The sequence below is a fragment of the Corythoichthys intestinalis genome, chromosome 15, assembly GCF_030265065.1.
Source record: "Corythoichthys intestinalis isolate RoL2023-P3 chromosome 15, ASM3026506v1, whole genome shotgun sequence".
Taxonomy (NCBI): domain Eukaryota; kingdom Metazoa; phylum Chordata; class Actinopteri; order Syngnathiformes; family Syngnathidae; genus Corythoichthys; species Corythoichthys intestinalis.
In genome coordinates, this window is record NC_080409.1 from 4,145,513 (window position 1) to 4,166,563 (window position 21,051).

General features: G+C 42.1%; 1 protein-coding gene across 6 annotated transcripts in view; it reads left to right on the plus strand.

Annotated features, from left to right (window-relative positions):
* Positions 1-21,051, plus strand: part of LOC130931246 (uncharacterized) — a 159,601-nt gene that overhangs the window by 92,444 nt on the left and 46,106 nt on the right. For 5 of the 6 annotated variants that reach the window (XM_057859873.1, XM_057859874.1, XM_057859870.1 and 2 more), the window contains 5 exons: positions 12,621-12,716; positions 12,823-12,906; positions 12,990-13,082; positions 17,581-17,771; positions 17,869-18,062. In XM_057859873.1, the coding sequence (XP_057715856.1) occupies positions 12,621-12,716; positions 12,823-12,906; positions 12,990-13,082; positions 17,581-17,771; positions 17,869-18,062 (658 nt within the window). The remainder of the gene's footprint in view (positions 1-12,620; positions 12,717-12,822; positions 12,907-12,989; positions 13,083-17,580; positions 17,772-17,868; positions 18,063-21,051) is intronic. The other variant, XM_057859875.1, reaches the window with a different exon arrangement.

Sequence of the window (21,051 nt, forward strand, 5' to 3'; positions counted from 1 at the left end):
GCCTCCCTTGGAGGGAGCAGAGTCTGGGGACTCTGAGGTGGGCTCTCCAATCTCTGGGGTTGAAGTCACTGAGGCTGTTGGAAAGCCCCTCGGTGGCAAGGCCCCGGGGGTCGATGAGATCCGCCCGGAGTTCCTAAAGGCTCTGGATGTTGTGGGGCTGTCATAGCTGACACGCCTCTACAACATCGCGTGGACATCGGGGACAGTGCCTCTGGATTGGCAGACCGGGGTGGTGGTCCCCCTTTTTAAAAAGGGGGACCGGAGGGTGTGTTCCAATTATAGAGGAATCACACTCCTCAGCCTCCCCGGTAAAGTCTATTCAGGGGATGCTGGAGAGGAGGGTCCGTCAGGAAGTCGGATCTCGGATTCAGGAGGAGCAGTGTGGTTTTCGTCCCGGCCGTGGAACAGTGGACCAGCTCTACACCCTCGGCAGGGTCCTCGAGGGTGCATGGGAGTTCGTCCAACCAGTCTCCATGTGTTTTGTGGATTTGGAGAAGGCGTTCGACCGTGTGCCTCGGGGAGTCCTGTGGAGGGTGCTCCGGGAGTACGGGTTACCGAGCCCCTTGGTAAGAGCTGTTCGGTCCCTGTACGACCGGTGTCAGAGTCTGGTCCGCATTGCCGGCAGTAAATTTCTAGGCGCAGCCGAAGCGTTGAGGGTGTCCGGTTTGGTGGCCTCAGCATTGCATCTCTGCTTTTTGCAGATGATGTGGTGCTGTTGGCTTCATCAAGCCGTGACCTTCAACTTTCACTGGGGCGGCTCGCAGCCGAGTGTGAAGCGGTTGGGATGAAGATCAGCACCTCCAAATCCGAGACCATGGTTCTCAGCCGGAAAAGGGTGGCATACCCTCTCCGGGTCGGGGATGAGATCCTGCCCCAAGTGGGGGAGTTCAAGTATCTTGGGGTCTTGTTCACGAGTGAGGGTAGGAGGGAGCGGGAGATTGACAGGCGGATCGGTGCAGCATCTGCAGTGATGCGGACTCTGCACCGATCCGTTGTGGGGAAGAAGGAGCTGAGCCAAAAGGCGAAGCTCTCAATTTACCGGTCGATCTGCGTTCCAACCCTCACCTATGGTCACGAGCTGTGGGTCGTGACCGAAAGAACAAGATCCCGGATACAAGCAGCCGAAGTGAGTTTCCGCCGCAAGGTGTCGGGGCTCTCCCTTAGAGATAGGGTGAGAAGCCCGGTCATCCGGGAGGGGCTTGGTGTCAAGCCGCATTTGACACGGTTGATCACAACATACTACTCAGCAGATTGGAACAGTGGGTAGGGCTTACTGACACTATTCTTCAGTGGTTCACATCCTATTTACATGATAGAGATTTCTTTGTGTCAATTGGAAACTATCAGTCAGAACGAACCAAATTCACGTGTGGAGTCCCTCAAGGGTCAATTCTTGGACCACTCTTATTTAACATCTATATGCTTCCGTTAGCTCAGATAATGGAACAGTATGACATCTCTTATCACGCCTATGCAGCATGCACACAACTGTACATTTCTGTGTCCCCACATGATTATAGTCCCTTAGTCTCCCTGAGTAAATGCATTCGTCAAATCAATGAATGGATGTGCCAGAATTTTCTCCAGTTAAATGTGGAGAAGACAGAGGTGATCATTTTTGGGCCAAAAAAGGAAAGGTCAAAGATAAGCAGCCAACTTAGCACAATGTCACTTACAGCTACAAATCAAGTCAGAAACCTTGGCGTAATTATTGACTCAGACCTAAAATTTGATAGCCATCTAAAGTCCGTCACTAAATCCGCTTATTAACACCTAAAAAATATAACCAGAATTAAGGGGCTTCTGACTCAACAAGACATGGAAAAACTTATGCATGCATTCATTTTCAGCAGATTGGACTACTCCAACGGTATATTTACAGGTCTTGATAGAAAATCAGTCAGGAAGCTGCAGCTAGTACAGAATGCTGCAGCCAGAGTCCTCACAAATACAAGGAAGCTGGACCACATTACACCGGTTTTGAAATCGCTACACTGGCTTCCAGTGAGTCAAAGGATAGACTATAAAATACTACTGCTCGTCTACAAAACACTTAATGGCCTTGGACCAAAATACATGCTTGACTTGTTAGATTCCTATGAGACATCTAGACCCCTAAGGTCGTCTGGAACGGGTCTTCTGCATGTTCCAAGAACAAGAACCAAGCAGGGTGAGGCAGCATTTAGTTATTATGCTCCTCACCTCTGGAACAAGTTACCTGAACGTCTGAAGTATGCTCAAACTGTTAGCTCCTTTAAATCAGGGCTAAAAACGCTTTTGTTTGGCACTGCATATCCATAACTGTCTATATATTTCAACCTACCTGCCTTCTATTCCTCTTGTGCTTATCTCCATTGCTGATTTCAAGGATTATTAGTAGTAGTAGTTTTTGCTTTATTTTTATTTTTGTTTTATTTTTATTATTTTTATTCTGTGATTAAATGCGATCATTTGTCTTGGTTTTTACGTTGTGTTGATTTAAATGTGATTTTTATGGTCTTAATGTGATGTAAAGCACTTTGAATTGCCTTGTGTTGAATTGTGCTATATAAATAAATTTGCCTTGCCTTGCCTTGCCTTGCCTTGCCTTGCTACTCCTCCGCGTTGAGAGGAGCCAGTTGAGGTGGCTCGGGCATCTGGTTTGGATGCCTCCTGGACGCCTCCCTGGAGAGGCGTTCCGGGACGCCTCCCCGGAGAGGCGTTTCGGGCATGTCCTACCGGCGGGAGGCCCCGGGGTCGACGCTGGAGAGACTGTCCCTCGGCTGGCCTGGGAATGCCTTGGAATCCCGCCGGAGGAGCTGGCTGAAGGGGCTGGGGAGAGGGAAGTGTGGGCTTCCCTGCTAAAGCTGCTGCCCCCGCGACCTGATCCCGGACTAAGGGGAAGATAATGGATGGATGGATGGATGGATGATGTGCAAAATTGAACAGTTGCAACACTGAACAGTTTCAAGTTTCTCATATTAACTTAATGACCACAGCCTCGAAAAGTAAGGGTTATTAGGGCTGTCAAACGATTAAAATTTTTAATTGAGTTAATCACAGCTTAAAAATGAATTAATCGTAATTCATCGCAATTCAAACCATCTCTACAATATGCCATATTTTTCTGTAAATTACTTTTGGAATGGAAAGATAAGACACAAGACGGATATATACATTCAACATACTGTACATAAGTATATATACGAGGGGTATTTATAAAGTAATGCACCTTTACCAACTTTATTATGTACAAACAAATTATAATGGCAGCATATATTATACATCAAAAGAAAGGTACAAGTGTGAGGATTACATTTTTACTTCTCCACATAGTCTCCACCTCTCTCAAGAGCTACAGTCCACCTATGAACGAGGGCATGTATACCAGTTTTGTAGAACTCAGCCGGTTGATCTCTAAACCAGTTCTTGACAGCAGTTTTCACTTCGTCATTGCCATATCGGTTGCCCTGGAGTCCTTCTTTCATTGGACCAAAGAGGTGGTGGTCTGACTGTGCCAAATCAGGATAATATGGCGGATCTGGTATCACAGTCCATCCAAATTAAGTGATGACCTCCATGGTCCTGATGGTTGTGTGAGGACGTGCGTTGTCATGCAAGAGGAGCACATTTGCAATGTCCAAGTTAGGCCGAACACGTCGAATTCTTGCTTTGAGCTTCCTAAGAGTCTCAATGTATACCTCAGAGTTAATGGTTTCCCCCTTCGGCAAAAAAGGATTACACCTTGAGAATCCCAAAAAACGGAGGCCATAATTTTGCCAGCTGATTTTTGGGCCTTGAACTTTTTGGGTTTATCAGCTATGCTGGCTTTATCCACCTCTTCGTGGTCTTCAGTACTGTTTTTAAATCGCAGCACCCATCTTTTTACAGTACTATAGTCCAGGGGTTCCCAACCTATTCCACTAAGGCACACTGTGGGTGCAGGATTTCATTCTTACCAAACAAGATGACAACACTTTTTCCCCAATCTGGTGTTTTACAAGTGCAATCAGTTGATTGCAGTCAGGTGTGGCTTGTTTTAGCAGAAGCCTCATTGGTTCAACTGTCTCTGCTGGATCGGCTGGAACAAAAACCAGGACCCACAGTGTGCCTTGAGGACTGGGTTGAAAACCCCTGCTATAGTCTATGGTATCATCCTTGTAGACATTTTCCAGCTGGGGTTGAATCCTCAGAGGGGTTTCTCCCTCTGCAACAAGGAATTCGATTACAGCTCTTTGTTTCTGACGAGCTTCAAGAGGGGCAGCCATTTTGGAAGCTAGTTTGTTTTAAAAATCTGAAAATAAGAAAAACACATATAACAATCGCAAGAAGGTTTGTCCCATCATGTTTGTGCCAAATATAAAAAAGATTGGTAAAATCCTGTACGAGCAATGCACTTCAGTGCATTACTTTTTGAATGCCCTTCGTATATATGTATATATACGAATACGACATATAGGAGTTCATGGCCATATATATATATATATATATATGTATGGCGGAAAACAGATAAGACTGAAAAAGCAGTTTCTGCTCTCGCACCCTTCTTTAAAAGAAACTGCTTTATTTTAAGCCAAAACAACTGTTGTTTGATAGAACAATATGTCTATATGCTGCCATAGCAGATTCATGCCGCACTAAGCCTCAGAACTATTTTTAATTTGTCCGTTTTACCTGAAAACCCCCATTTATAGATGTCGTGCAACCGCTTTTGTTTCAACCCAGCAATAAAAAGAAGGTAAGCAATTATATTTTTTATTCAAAATGTCTGTCATTTTTAGCTTAGAATCATTAATTGATGTCTAAATATGTTTAAAAAAAAAAAAAAAACTTTTTAAAATTACTCGCATATTTTAAACAAATTACAGCACAATGAAAATTTTTTGGGATCCAAACATGGTATGTAAGTGATATCTCGTTAAAATTGTGGCGTCTTTAATCCTGCTCTCGCGTGCTCTTTAAAAATGTTTATTTTTTAAATTTTTTTTTTTATTTTTAAATGCCCTCCTGTTCAAAATTGTTCTTCCCAAAGAAAATTGAGATTTTAAGCTTTCCAATGATGTATCACACGTGCATATCGGACAATTTTGAAATTTGGCCAAATTGGGGGGTCTCAGAGCAGAACTTCAAGTCACCTGAGTGTTTTCCGACACAAATATGTAAATATACAGTATGTAATTTTATATATATATATATATATATAATATACACACACGTATAAAAGAATTCAAAGAAAAAAGCAGAATCTAAAGATAGCCATGGGTTTAAGTCAGGGATCGGGAACCATTTTGACCAAGAGAGCCAAAACACCCAACATATTTTAAAATGAGCACTGTTTCGTTTCGTTTCGCATTTGAATGCATCACACGGGAGGGAGAGTGTGGTCACGCTCTGCTTTTACAAGCGGTCGCAGAGTTGCGATTGAAATAAATCTTGAGAAAACAAAAAAGTTTAACATCCTTACTTAGGATTTTACAATCGTTGTGCAATTAGCACTTGGACAATATCAAATAGAAACATAGTGTGGCGCCGCGTATATTTCCTGGAAGTGCAAACCACAACCGGAGACTACCAGAAGGACATTGCGTAAATGTGGCCGAGGCAGGCGGAGCCTCTCTGAGTGGCCGTTTATTGAGTCTCGCTCTCTCTTCTTTTTTCTTCTGTTGTATTTTCCCTTGGCAAACCAGCACGTTAGATTACCTTGAAGTAGTCGATTTAAGCGTGATGGAGTCACGCTTTAAAAAAAAAAAAAAAAATGCTTACTGGTCGCAATTATGCGAATAGATGAAAAAAATACTCACACTGGCTCTACTTTTTAGTCATAAAATGCCTCCATTTGGTTGCAGTCTGAAGCCCTGTCATATGTCGAGCTGTATTTTCCCATGAGAATACAGAATTCGATGAATTCGTTCCACAGCCCAAAAACATACTTCATAAATACTACAGGTAAAATTACATATAGCAATTACACAAAGCAAAACAAATTATGAATTCAAATCTTAATAGTAACAATGTAATAATGTAACGAATGGGGTTCTCATGTGGCGATAGTGTTTAGCATGCTGTTCCTGATAAGAGAGTGAGAGAGGTGTGGAAGAGTGGGAAGTTTTTACTTTCACATTTTATGTTTTGTAGTTATTGGCGTCGGCTTGGGCAAACAGTAGCCGTGTTGTGTTGCACAAGTTCTCAAATAAATAATTAAAATTCTGACGAAACTGGCGACTTCCTTACCAATGTCACAATAATAGTAAATGTCACCTTAACTTATGGTGAACAGAAGTCAGAAGAGGACCGTCGAGATTGTAGACATATGCCATTATTTGTATCTTAATTTCAATAGTAAGCTTCATCTTTTTCCTTTTGCACCACCTGCACTAAACCGTCTTGAGACCCCATATTGATCTCTCTCACAAGAAAATCCACTGTGCTGCCGTCTTGCGGGAAAAACGCTGCCTCAAAGCGGAAGTTCAGAATTTTTGACATTAGGCCTAATTTTCGAGTCTGCTGGGGTTTAATTAGTCGCTGGAGTTAGTTGTCAGTTAATTTTTCATTTCAGGGCTCCAGAGTGGCTAAGCTATCGCGAATCACGAGTGCCATCCTAGCATGCCGATAAAAAAATGATATTAACATATCTGACATAGTCAATGAATTCAAAATGAAGATCGTTGTTCAAAATACCCATGCGGCCAAAACAATGTCACACCACTACCGTAATTCATTTATTTCTGCGGGAGTATTTATTTAGATGCATGATGTGACCACACTCCGTTTTGTGAGCAATATTTTTTTCAGGAGCGGAGTGCAGGGACGGAGAGCATGATCAGCTTTTACAAGCAGTCGCCGAGTTCTGATTAAATTTTTTTAGAAAACAACAACGAAAGCCTGACATCGTTAAACAAGTGTTCTGTTGAATAGCAAAAGAAAACTCCCTCCTAACACTGTAATTAACGGAACAATAAAACTTGCAGACATTTTGACAGGCATCTCGTCGTCGTCATCTCCCGCTTATCCGAATCTGGGTCACGGGGGCACCTGCCTCAGCAAAGAGGCCCAGACAGCCCTCTCCCCAGCCACTTCCACCAGCTCATCTGGGAGAATCCCAAGGCGTTCCCAGGCCAGCTTAGAGATATAATCCCTCCAGCATTTCCTGTGTCGACCCCAGGGTCTCCTCCCAGTTGGACATGCCTGAAACACTTCTTGGGGGAGGCGTCCAGGGGGCATCCTAACCAGATGTCCAAACCACCTCAACTGGCTCCTCTTGACATTGAGGAATAGCGGCTCTACTCAGAGTCCCTCCCGGATGACCGAGCTCCTCACCCCATCTGGAAGGCTGAGCCCGGCCACTCTGCGAAGAAAACTCATTTCAGCCGCTTGTATCCGCGATCTTGTTCTTTCGGTCATTACCCAAAGTTCATGGCCATAGGTGAGGTTAGGAACATAGATTGACCGGTAAATCAAGAACTTCGCCTTCCGGCTCAGCTCCCTCTTCACCACGGCAGACTAGTTAAGCACCCGCAACACTGCGGACGCCGCCCCAATTCTCCTGTCAATCTCACGCTCTGACCTACAGTACCCTCTCTCGTGAACAAGATGCCGAGATACTTAAACTCCTCCACCTGGGGCAGGAACTCACCCCTGACCTGGAGCGAGCAATCCACCCTTTTCCGGCCGAGAACCTTAGCCTCAGACTTGGAGGTGCTTATTCTCATCCCAGCCGCTTCACACTCTGCTGCGAATTGTACTGGGTCTCCGCCCTGGAGCCAGGCCTGGGGTTGGGGCCCATGTGCGAGCGCCTGGTGGTCGGGCCTTCGCCCATGGGGCCCGGCCGGGCACAGCCCGAACCGGATACATAGGCTCGTCGTCCCGTGGACCCAACACCCACAGGTTGAATCTGCAGGGTCCGGTGCTATGTGGATCGGGTAGCAGACCAAGGCAGAGACCTTGCCGGTCGGATCCCCGGTTGTGGAAACTAGCATTTGACAGGCATCATTAATTTTATAAACTTGCATTCAAGACATAAGTTGTTGTGTAATATAAAATAAGAATAACAATAATCAATTGAAGACACAGTGTCATGCCTGCAAATACTACCCATTTGGAGCCCTGAGTGTCTGATGTTTATGCTGTCGTAATTATTGTAAATACCACTTCTCGAGTTGAAAATGGCATGTAAAACCCCCCTCAAGTCGTATTTGCTACTGGAGAACTGGGATTTTATTATGATATCAGAGTCAGAGATGGGACGACCTTTTACTTTTCTTTAAAATGGCGGACTGCGAACAAAAAAGGGTTAGTAAGAAACTAAGTTTTTAAAGATTTATCATCAATTTGCATGTTTATTTTGCATAACTTTCTGTTTGGATTTTGATGCAGTCACTTCTTGTCGTAGATTAATTAATAAGTCTAAAATGATTTGGCCCACACAACAAAACAAAATGAAGCCCATGTCTGTTTTTTTTTTTTTGCAACAACCACTAAAAGTGGGATTCTTTGGGCACCTAACGATTCGGATTACAATTCAGAAGCCACGATTAGATTATAAATCAATTGTTGATGACATCCAACAACCTACCAAGCTATTAGCTGCTTTTAATGTTTCGTACATTAGTTACAAAAATTGTACAAAAAGCCTCTCAGGCTTAACTAAACTACTATTTCAGTATCAAGTTAACAGTTCAAAACGGTAAATAAAATACTCAAGTCCATATTCTGTATTAGCAGCTTTTAACTACATTCAATTAATTTAATGTTGTGAATCAACCGTTAAAGTTGTTAAAATTGCTCCCATTTTTCCACAATTTCCCTTTTGTCTACTTTTAATGTGTAATAATAATAATAACACATTTTATTTTTTGAGCGCTTTTCAAACCAAACAAAGACGCTTCACAAGAGACATGGAATCACAGTACGACAAAAAAGGTATTAAAAGGTTAAAAGATCAAAATCACAATAGAGAGAAGTAAAGATAAACAGAGCCAGGGGTTATGGTGGGTAAGAAAGAGTGAACAGTGATGTGTGAAAGTTGTAAAACTGCTTTAAGGATAGATTCAAGTCAAGATTTTTCCGATTTAGGAGTATTTCAGATAAAAAGTTAATTAGGTTTGCTTGGAAGGTTAGCTACAACAGCCTTCTAGGGAAGTCTCCTGCTTTTAAGATGGCAGCTGGCAAGTCTGTCATTCGCATCTAGTTTTCTATACATGTGCTGCTAACGCCGTCGAGTCTGTCATTTCGCATCTAGTTCTATATACATATGATATGTATTATCTACCGTAGCCTTATGTGGGCATAGTTTGTAGTGGCTGTCGGCAGCAATCAGGTATTTTAGTTTCTTTTATCTAGTGGCATGAGTTGAGCCAGAGCAGTGAGTTAAGCATTGTCATTACTCGGGTAATGACAAGCATGATGTTTACTCTCGGTCAGTTCCTCATTGCGTCCCGAACACCGCGCTGACTGTGTTTTAGTTCCGCTTTACTTGACATATTTCAATAATCGGAATTTGGATGTTTGTTAATCGTTCTTGAAACTTCCACGGCCGAATCGCGAATAATCTAAGAATCAGAAATTTCGCACACCTCTAACGACCACATAATCTTTTCTAGAGCATTTGAAGGCAGCATTAAACTCGCATAGGTTCCACACGAAGCACTTAGCTCGCGCTAATTATATCTTATGAGGAAAAAAATGGGGGGGAAAAAAAATGTAGATCCTGGTTGCAGTTCCACTTTTGGCCACCAATCTTACACATGGCTCATTTCAATATGTAGCGAATCATTCATTTGCTCAAGAGCAGTTGACAGTTAAAAAAAAAAATTACCAAAAGCAGTATAAGAATGAGTGAAGGTGAGGTAGTGCTCCTTCACAAATTAGGGGCCAATGAGTCTGTCTCTAAGGAGCTGACTGAGTCCTTCCATGGCTCCCACCTGTAGCAGGTGGGAGTCATTGTTCAAAAGTGATAATAGCATTGCTGCCATTCTCCCCTCCTCTGCATCTCAGTCTCGAGGACAGAGCTGTTCACTGTCAAGAGCTGCTCTACAATCCTTGAAAAATACAAGTACATCAGCCAGTTTGTCTTTTTGTCCAGATTAAAAATATTTCCAGATTGCTTTTAATTTACAATTATGAATGTCACCCAGGACCCTGGTCTTTTTGGATCCGGAAGCAGAATTTACTTTCGGGGCCCTCTCACTGATCGGCAAAAGTTACCAGGCATAATTATTGGTGACTCAAAAGCCCAAATTGAAATGTGACTGTGGCGTCCTCTCAATTTACTGTATACATGTTGTAAACGTATGTAAACATTGGATCATTTACTGCCACAGTAGAGGCCAATGACTGAATCCCAGAAAACTAGTGATGTCATGAGGTGCACAGAGTCTTCGAAGCGTGTGTCTAATAATGAAGGGACTTTTCTGCGAAGCGCGTACAGAGGCTCGCTTCGTTTAGGGGAGGTTCCGAAAATGATGACGTCCGAAGCCTCGCTGCTAAACTGTACCATGTGATCGCTTCATTGAGTGCTTTAGATTTGCTGCACGGTTTGACAGCTCGCTTCCGTCTATCAACACCTCTGGCTGCATTGAAAATGTGGGTGTTAGCAGGAGAGTTGTGATCAAGTGAGAGTTTGGATAATTTGGAGGTGGTTTGGAGAGTGAAAAGTTTAAGTTGAAAGAAAGGTACAGTAGTTGATACTAGGATGAAGCCAGCAAGAGAGACGTGGGGAAAAAAAAATAAAACAATGAAAATCCCCACCATTCTGTCGCTTCATCAATGTCCAAATGGCACAAGCATAATCGGTAACCTTTTTCATGTTACACGAACATGTTTACTGTTCTCTCTGATGACGTGAAACGGATTCACGCAAGTCCGTTGTGTCGAAACCGCTCTTTCCTCATGTGGGTGCGCTGGTAGGCAAAGAGGGTACCCCGGGCTTCTGGCTTGGTGGTCAGAGTAGCTGCCTACCGTGCTGGACGTGTCATGCAAGTGAGTTCGAGTTCTGTCCTGGGTAAGGGTACGGATTGCGTCGCGCGGCCCGGATCCATGCAACACTGGCGACATACGCACATGTCATTACCAGAAAAAATAACATTGCACAACCTACCATATTATGATAATGCTATTAATGAAATTATTTTCACACAGACTACATTAAAAATATACACATATATATTGTAGGTTTTACTTCATTAGTGACATATGAGACTGTGACTATGTGACAACTCCTCTTACTGAACCCAAAAGTTCAAACGTTTACTGTATATAACCTATAATTTGTTGTATGTTGAATTTTGTGGAGCTGCTTGGCACTGCTGACCTACAGGAGACATCATATCATATATTTTATGACTCTGAGGTGATGTTTATGTGTGCGTTTTTGTTTCATATGTATAGGTCCTGTTTTGATTTGATTTTTGATTCAAGGGGTACTATCCCCCCCCCCCCACCCCCCACCCCCCCATACATCATGGTCACTCAGGTTATGAGTTTGATCCCAATGCTGAAGATGTTTGCTAAATTTAACTTCTGTGACTGGAAAACAGTGAATAGAAAGTTGAAGAAAAATATATACATTATGCCTATGTGATAATCTATGTACATGGAGGAGGATTTGGTCAGACAATATTTTGCTAAATAATGCCTTCCCAACAGACACACACACATAAATTAACAAATCCCTAATGTGGCTGGGAGACAAATGACTGAATACACAGTTAGCCAGTAGATGGTTCCCTGGACACATGAAGCTCCAAGAAATGAACCCTTTCTCGAACCAATTGGCTCAAGTGGTGCAAGGCTTCATGAGGCTTCATCTCACCCTCACTACAGAAAACTCTCTATTTCCCTGCTCCTTCATGCATTGGTTGTTTATATATGGTCCAGGTGACTGTAGTCATGGCAAGGTGACAGGTAACGCTCGTAGGTTGCTGAAAGTGCTAACAAACTCTCACTGAGGCAGAGGGCTGTGGGTGAAAAAGTAGGGAGACTATGATGACTATCAGGTGTGCAGTACAAGTGGGTGGAATGAGTGCTGCTTGTTAATTTTTTTCTTATCTTGGCTAGATATGACATGTTGTTTTAGCCTTTAAAGGTCTGTGCTGCTGAGTGATCATCACACACGAAATGTAACTCGCAATGTATAAATTATATAAAATAGGCGTTTGCGTTAGCATTTAGCGTGGTGAGTGCCGTCCCTTGCAAAACTTTTTACATACAGTTCATGGCGTCCAGGTGAGTTTAATTCATTGAAAACAATGTACAGTTTTCCTGTCGAGTGTGTATTATCGTCACAAAAATGGTGATGTACTTGCACGCTCTACATTTATTTGCTCGTCTGTCAATGTTCATTCGAAATTGTTGGAAACCTTTATTATTTATTCATTCATGGACTAAAAGTTTACAGACGAAAACATTTTGAGTAATTGTCAACTAAAACTAGACAAAATTTTGACCAAAACCAGACGAAGACGAACACAGTTTGAAATGACTAAGACGAAAAAGTATTTTCGTCTAAAAGATTAAGACAAAATTAAAAGGACTGCCAAAAACAACATTAATTCGTGCTAAAGACAAAACATGAGAATTGCACATAGCATCTATGTACTGTGCTCAGTTCGATCCTGTTCTTTTCTCTTTCCATTTTTTCTCAGTGTAATCCACCCATTGAAGTCCAAGATCTTTTCCAAGATATTCAGGATGGGCATATCCTCATGGCGCTTCTGGAGGAGCTGTCTGGCTGCAAGCTGGTCAGATCTCCGCTCTTTATTTGTACTTTTTTCTTCTGTTAAAATCACTGAATGTAATTATACGATATTTCTTTTGTTGCTGTCAATATGTAACATGATTGTTTAGCTTCACGGATTCAAGAAGTCGTCACATCGAATTTTCAGACTTAACAATATTGTCAAAGTCTTGTCTTTCCTTGAGGAGAGAAAAGTGAGTGCAAAGCTGACGTACAGTATACTATCCCAAAACTGTGAGGATCCAGTGTTCATACAATTGCGTGCTGTGCTCAACAGGTGAAGCTCGTTAGCATTGATGCTGCCGATGTTGTAGATGGAAACTCATCAATCATCTTGGGACTTATCTGGAACATTATTCTCTTCTTTCAGGTTGTTATACTTGTTTTCCCTCATCTGCGCGTAATGTTTCCATCTCCCATTATATTCTTGAAAGAATTGTTGCCCTCAAGCTGACAAAGCAAAAACAAAACGTTTACCTATATTTTCAGGATGAATAGCAAGATTTCACATATCATATAAGTTTTTGCCCAAAATAGCAACTTCACAAGGCCCTCCTGCGTCAATACTACTAGCTAGGATCGGGCCGGAAGTCACTCGTGTAATAATACAGTGGATCCGGTCGATTTTCAAACTAATATGCAATTGTAACCTACTTTTTGAGTCCATCAGATCTCTTCAGTGGCCGATCGGGGCACAGTTGACTTGTCTTTTTTTACTGCTGTCTTCTCTGCCATAATAACAACCAACACGGCCCCGTGGGCAATACAAAAGTAACAAAACCCTCCTACCACAACAAAACAAGTAGGAACTAATATTCACATAGGAACTAAAGTTATACAACATAAAATATACAATATAAATGAATACTACATCACATTTGTAAAATATAAACACATAATAAAATAAATAATAGCTCATTTAAGTAAAATAAATTGAAATGAGCTAAAACACCTGTAATTAAATAATAATAATAATAATACACACATCCTGCTTACGCAATTAAATTTATTAATTTCTGTGTGGCACTTAAACTTGAGAAAATCCACCAATAAAGCTTTTGAAAACCGTTCATACGAAAAAAAATGTTTCATTGAGGCATTTCATTTGTAAAATACATGTTAAAATCTTTGTCATTGGGATTGCTTTTCTCTTTAGCATAGGACTTCTTTTTTCTTCTTTCTTCCAGAAAAAATACGCGGGGTCTGAAAGGCAAATTGTTGTTGGATTATCTTTAAATACCCGCTACTTTTTGAGCAGAATTCTAGCTTTGTATAGGCTAATGTTCCTATTGTTGAAAGCACAAAAGTGTATAATAAACAACTAGCACATTTATATTTTGCATTTTGTTGTTTTTACTTCACCGAAAATGAACCGAACCGTGACCTCAAAACCGAGGTAAATACCGAACCGAGATTTTTGTGTACCGTTACACCCCTATTCAATATACAATGAAAACCTATTGAACTTACTGAATTCCAATGTCACAGTTGCCACAGCATGTTCTGTCAGCTATCTGGCCCTTGTCTTTCAACTATCACATTGCCTCTTGGCCTATGACTTGTGGGCCCCGGTCAGCTTCCTGGACTTGTACCAGTCCCTGTTCCTCGCCATCACCTTCCTGCCCGCCACGACTCTGCTCCTCTTCCTGCCGGTCGGCCACGCCAAGGCCTTGTTTTTCCTCGCTTCTGGTGTCACATCCTTGGAGAAGTTTGGACCAAAACAGTGGAAGAGGGACCTCCTGATGTGCGGCAAAATGGTGTCTGCCAGCCTGTGCCCCTGCTGGCACCTGTACCCCTGCAAGGTCAGGGGGGTCTGAGGCTGCCAGGAACTCCAGCAGGTGTCCGAAGCCATCCCTGTGGTGCATGGCAAGGGCAAGGAACCTAACCCTGCGCCCCTTCTTGTCCTCCCTGCACATCAGGGAGACCCACAGCGACATCCCGAAGGACGCCATGTGGGCCATGGGGAGAGATGGCCGCTTAAGGACCACCCGGCCAGTCTCCAGCCCGAGCAGGGTGTCGAAAATCACAGAGGGCGGGTCACCCCTCTCGAGCTCCAAGGGGATCTCCATGTTCTCCTACTTGAAGCACTCAGCCAAAGAGGAGTTCGCCTGGACCTTTCTGGCCAGGTAGCCGGCATAGTAACTCTTCTGTCTGCAGGTCTGACTGACCGTCGGCCAGCTCCCTGGCAAGCTCTACCTAGATCTCCTCGTCATCCTCTTTTCCGTCTGCCTTGGCGTGGTCCAGGTCGGCCTGCACGTCAGCGTGGAAGAACCCGACGAGCTTTAGCAAGTGCAGGCGCAGTAATTGGTGCCGCACATGTGGCGGCGCTTGCCAAAAGAATGCTCCGTCGGGTGAGAGTTGGCCTTCCCCAGATACACATACTTGACACCGGGGATCTGGCGAAGGATGAGGTCCCTGTAGGAGGCGGGCAGGGCATTGCACGTGATGTGCAGAGCGGAGGCGGTGGGCACCAGCACCTTCTGGGTCAACTTGTAGCCACCTTAACAGACTTGTAGTTCCCTCAACACTTCTTCCCCATGGTGCTGCACTGAAAGTTTTTAGATTGAAATGTTACATGAAAAAACACGTGAAAGCAATTTTTTTTTTTTTTAATGGACGCAGAATTTTTTTTGCCCAAAAACAGGCAGTCGGCCTGCTAGTACACTATCGTGTAAAAATAAAAAATCCAACATGGCGGCCGTCACAAAACAAGAGGTTAAGTTAAAAAATTCCTGTAAATAAATGCGTAAATCCTGGAATTCATTTTATGTAAATATTTCAAGCTATTTTTTCCACAACTTTTCAAAGCGCATGCATGTTGCTATTTTATATAATAATTACGTTGAATCCTCGACCAAATCAGTCTTGAGACACTCCTGCCTGCTTGTATGCAGTAAAACTTTAGTCCTGTTTCCACCTAAATCCGACGTTAGAATGCAGCGTGTGCAGGGGTGAAAGTGGCTAGAATTTCTTGCCGGAACTCCCCGACATGAAGGTCGCCACAGAGCCAGAAATGTTATTTATTTATTTATTTGTTTTTCATTTGTGTGTGTGTGTGGGGGGGGGGGGGGGGGGCAAACCTCTTAAACTACTGAAATGCTGAAACTGAACTGAAAGAAAACTGTTTTAGCACAGTTATTTGTATAACATACAAAAACGGATTTGCATTCAAAATTGTATTTTTTCAATGATTTGCAAAATAAAAGTTAACAAAAACAGCAATAACCCCAACCTCTCCTAATTTTTATTTTCCCTCATTTCCGCACAAACTAAATGCCCAATCTGAGTTTTAACTACTTAAGAACATAGGATGTATATAAAAATTGAAGTTAAAGGAAATGTTTCCTTTTTTTTTTTTTAAATAACAAATATATAAGTAACATACATTCAGATAAATAAGTACAAATGACTTATAGTATGCAGAGTGAAATGGAATATATTTTGAAGATCGTGCAAACATTGACTTTTTTTTTTTAATCATAAGGAAATTAATAAGTAACAAGCCTAATAAGTAACAAGCCTAACATAAATGAACAAATTTAAGTCCAGAGTGCACATTGACAGCTAAGATGTTCTGAACCTCCCCATCAGAGCAAATAAAACTAAATATGATAAGTAAGCCTCCTCAAATCTTTTGTTGCTCTGAAAGATTTGATCCATTTTATGTTGCATTGCCCTTTTTTGTCGCATCAATTCAACAACCTTTTTTTATTCTTGCTGTTCCAGAAAACATGCACATTTGAACTAATCAGAGCTAACTAACTCTGCTGATCACATGTCAGTATGACAGCCAATTGAACAGATAAATGAGTCCAGGCGTTTTGCTTTGCTGTGTGTATTCGTACATTGACGTGACTCCTTATCATCAGACTCAGATAACTGCAGCAGCTGGGCAAACCTCCATGCCGTCCGTGGAATAAGATACATAATAAATATTGGTGGAAACGGATTACCCTACACAAGCACTTTATTATCCTTGTTAACACTTGTGTATGTAAATCTGATGTTGGTAGATTGTTTTCTTCTTGGAGATGAAATGCATGTGTGGCAGCTTAGCATTAAAAAAAATTTTTTTTTTTACATAGTGTTTTGACAGTTGCCGTCATATTTTCGGTATCAAAGCACTGTGTACTGGAACAGCATTCCGGCCCTGAATCTTATACCGGAACTGCGTTCCTGACCGTTCTGGCCCACTTTCACCCCTGAGCATTGTATGAGTTTATCACAGTGAAAGCCACCACAAAGCTTTGCCTGGGCTGCTCTCCTACGGGAAGGTGTGGTGCAATGTCTATAGGAGCCGTCTCGTCAACTGACGGTTAACTATATGAAATAGGTTGTGGACTACACATGCTGTTTGTTCATATACCTGTAATCATTGCTAACATTAATGCGTACGGTAGCTTATTAGCCTGTTTTTTTTTTCAGTTTGAAAGGCAACATCGGTATAATAACGCAGCATGCACCTATTTGCCAACCCGAAGCGGGAGTGCATGTTGAGCTTGCCAATATTTTGATCCTGGTTAGTACCACTTTTGGCCGTCAATCTTTCAGATTGCTTCTTTAAAACAGTGTATATTTTGGCTGATGCAATGTTCATTGTATGGTCTCTTGCTTTTTCAATGGGGGAAAACCCCAAACTCTTTTAAGGTTCTTTATTGGCTGTGCACTTGACTATTACATGGCTGTAGGCTAAAACCACAGTTGTCAGTTGACCACAACTGATATGGCATCAAAACGTTTCCCAAAACAAAATTAGAGATTTTTTTTCCCACTTTAAGCTATGACTGTGTCCAAGAAATACTATAACACCTTTCACATGTACTCACTCACACGCAAGAATTTTTCAATGATTTACTGTATCCCTCCAGATTAAGGAGTTGACTGGCAACATACGGAGCCAATTCCCTTCAACCTCCAGCTTGGCATCCATACCTACCAGCACCGACATTTCCAAATGCAACACTTCATTGGCTGAAAAAGAGATGACAACCACAGCCAGAAGAGTACACAGTAAAGCCTACAAAAAACTACTCCAATGGGTACAAAAACAAACGCGCAAGTGAGTGTGAGCTTTCTCTAGAATCGATTTTTGCTGCGCTTTCAGTTTACCAGTTTTGAGGAACATTCAACGGTGCATGATCATTTTTGTTCCAAAGGTATGGCGTAGCCGTTCAGGACTTTGGGAAAAGTTGGACAAGTGGTCTTGCTTTCCTTGCAGTCATTAAGTCCATTGACCCCAGCCTAGTAGACATGAGGAAGGCCCTGCTTAGAAGTGCACAAGAGAATCTTGAAGACGCGTTCAAGATTGCCCACTACAGCTTGGGTATCCCACCCCTTTTGGAGTCTAAAGGTGTGCTGCTTTTTTTTGATCACACTAATTGTAATACAATGTGATCTCAGTACTGATTTGAAATTTGATTTCAAATCAGCAAAGGTGAGTGCTTATTCGTGCTGTAAGAAACAGTTTTATAATTTGAAATTTGATTTCAAATCAATAAAAGTGAGTGCTTATGCTTTCATTAACAAGAGGGATAACAACACCAAAGCATGTGTGTGTATTGTTGTGATAAGAAGTTATGCTGAAGGCAAGAACGAATCGATGCATTCCAATCAATATGCCATGTGAGTTTTTTTGTTGTTTGTATTTTTTTGAGAGACTGGGTTACAATCTTCCCCCAGACATTTCTTTCTGCCCTGATTAAATGTGCCAAATACGAAGACACGCGGCAGAATGAACAGAGTTGTTTTGAGCAGTATATTTGTGGCAGACAACATATGTACAGATGCTGCAAGTAAAATAATTACAATTTAGGAATAAAAAAATATATATCATCAAATAGGTGAAAAATAAATACAGACTAGGCTTGCAAGCAGGACTGAACGGGGGCTCGCAGTTTGGCGCTCGGGGAGCACGCAGCTCAGGGTGTTGGCAGATCCTTCCCCTCTCATCATCTTATGAGAAACAAACATGCTTGAAACTCAACTCTTTTTTTGTGTAGAACCTCTTTTGTGTTGTGGGCATGGCTGACAGAGATGTTTTTGTATATCCTGAGATGAGAAATACATTCACACACCTAGGTGGAAAAAAAAACCCTTTTGAAGAGGGTCCTACAAAAAAGGAAGCGCTACTGATTGCCATTTTTAAAAATGGCAATCAAAAACTAATTTAATTTGGTGTGATCCGCCTTTTGCGGCAAATACAGCCTAAATTCTCCGAGGTATTGATTCGTACAATTTATGAATTGTTTCCAAAGGGATTTTAAGCCATTCCAGGGTTTCCTTTAAGATTTTTTTTAAGCTGTGGTGGTGGGCTGCTTCGGAGTCGGACAGCCTCACCATGTCGTGCCATGGCGAAATTGCATCATATCATGACAAATGAGATTTTTTTTTTCACATTTTTTTCCCAAGAAGAACCATAACAAAGATCTATTTGAAATATTTCATTAGGCAGGCTAATGTCATAGCTCTCTGCTACAGTACATGTACGTAAAATGCGTAGCAGCTGCATTACCCTACGTAATAATCTTTTTTTCTCGTAGCAATCGTACGACTTAAATGTCGTAGTCCTTTTTCCTTTTATTTGGCCCTAATTTGAAATGAGCTGAACATGTAGAAATCCATCTCCACCTTTAAAACAATGCTAAAAAACATCCTGATCAGTAAATATAAAAATTCCAACATACCTAGATTCTAAATTCTGTTGTTTTGTCTGTGTGCGTGTATGTGTGTGTGTGTATGTATTTTGTGTTTAATGTTATTGTTTGTCTGTATGTTATTGTATGAGGATACTATAATATGACACAATTGACCCTTTCTGCTCTTGTTATATTTCTTAGGATTGCCTGACCTGACTCACACATGATCCTATCTCAGCATTATGAGATTATCTACTGTACACTTTGTCAATATAAATGTGTGTGTGAACAAGTTGAAATTTAAATTAATATGTACTATATTACCGCAACAATACTAGTCTTTCAGTTGACGGACCCATTTCAAGGAGTAGGGAGAAATTCTTAAAGCCTCGTAAAGAGTTTTACTAGTTTTGATGAGAAGGTGAATAACTTTTTTTGTTGTTCGTTAACTACATTTCCACACAAGCGCACATCCAGGTACCATTTAGCTTAACAAGGAGAAGTATGAGAGTCATTTTTAGAGTGTCCCAGAGCTCGTGAAACTTGGGTGGGGGGGGGGCGCATTTATGAAGGTTTCATCAGCCGTGATTTCGTTTATCCGTTCGCTGAAACAGCCTGATAGCACAGATCTAAGTACGCCTGCCCCTCTGCTATTGGATGCGTTGTTGACGGCCCATCTCTTGGCACAAATTGATTCAAACTTGCCGTTCCGTTTAAGACTGCCGTCCACTGCTCACTATCACCGAAAAGTCTTATCCAAAATTCTGTAATGTCCCGGATAGCGGGAAGGAGAGGAGTCTGTATTGACTTACCCACTTTATTGTGGCAACAATAATAAAGGAAAAACAATGGCAAAATAACAGCGGGCTTCCGCGACATGCGACAGCTATCTCTCGCTATCTTGCCCGTTCTCCCATTCGTCTTACTCGCTTTCCTCTACGTCACAGCTCGCCAGTCCGACCGTCTCTTAGTTACGGACATTACAATACATAATGAATAGGTTGACTCTTTACACTAGGCTGCCACTAGTTTGAAACGGCCCTTAAAAAAAAAAAAGAAAAAAAATCTCTTTTGCAAAGAGTGGCGGCTTTCATTTTATTGTGGCGGTGCGCCACATTTTGTGTGTGTAGGGGAAACCCTGGAATTCTTCAGTTAGAATACCCTCTAACTTTTACAGACAATGGCGGTGGAAATCGACATCTTCTAAGAGGCTCAACTTCATTAGAATGTCCCTCATGACATTCTTTCACAATTATCTTCAATGATTATGATGCCAAAATGTGAGGCGTTTCCATTATTTTGTCCAACCCCTATAGTATTACAAAAAGTCTTGTAACTACACTGACCAACCTGAAAGGAACTGACTAAAGATCTCATGAGGTCTTGTAACTACACTGACCAACCTGAAAGGAACTGATTAAAGATCTCATGAACAGTCTCACCAATTTCGAGGAGGATCCAACTAACTCCCTAGTAGGCATGTGCCGGTTACCGGTTTCACGGTTTACCGTGGTGTGAAAACGTTGCTAAAATTTTCCGTCAGACCGTAGGACGGTATTCGTTATTTTTCTTGTGTCAAAAATGCAGCCAGAAGCGGCTTGGCGCAGCAGCGCTCACCCCCTCCCGTTTGTTGCTGTGTGTGAGAGTGACGCTATCGGCTACACTGCCAGCTAACCCAAAAACAATTACTCCAAACATGAGGCG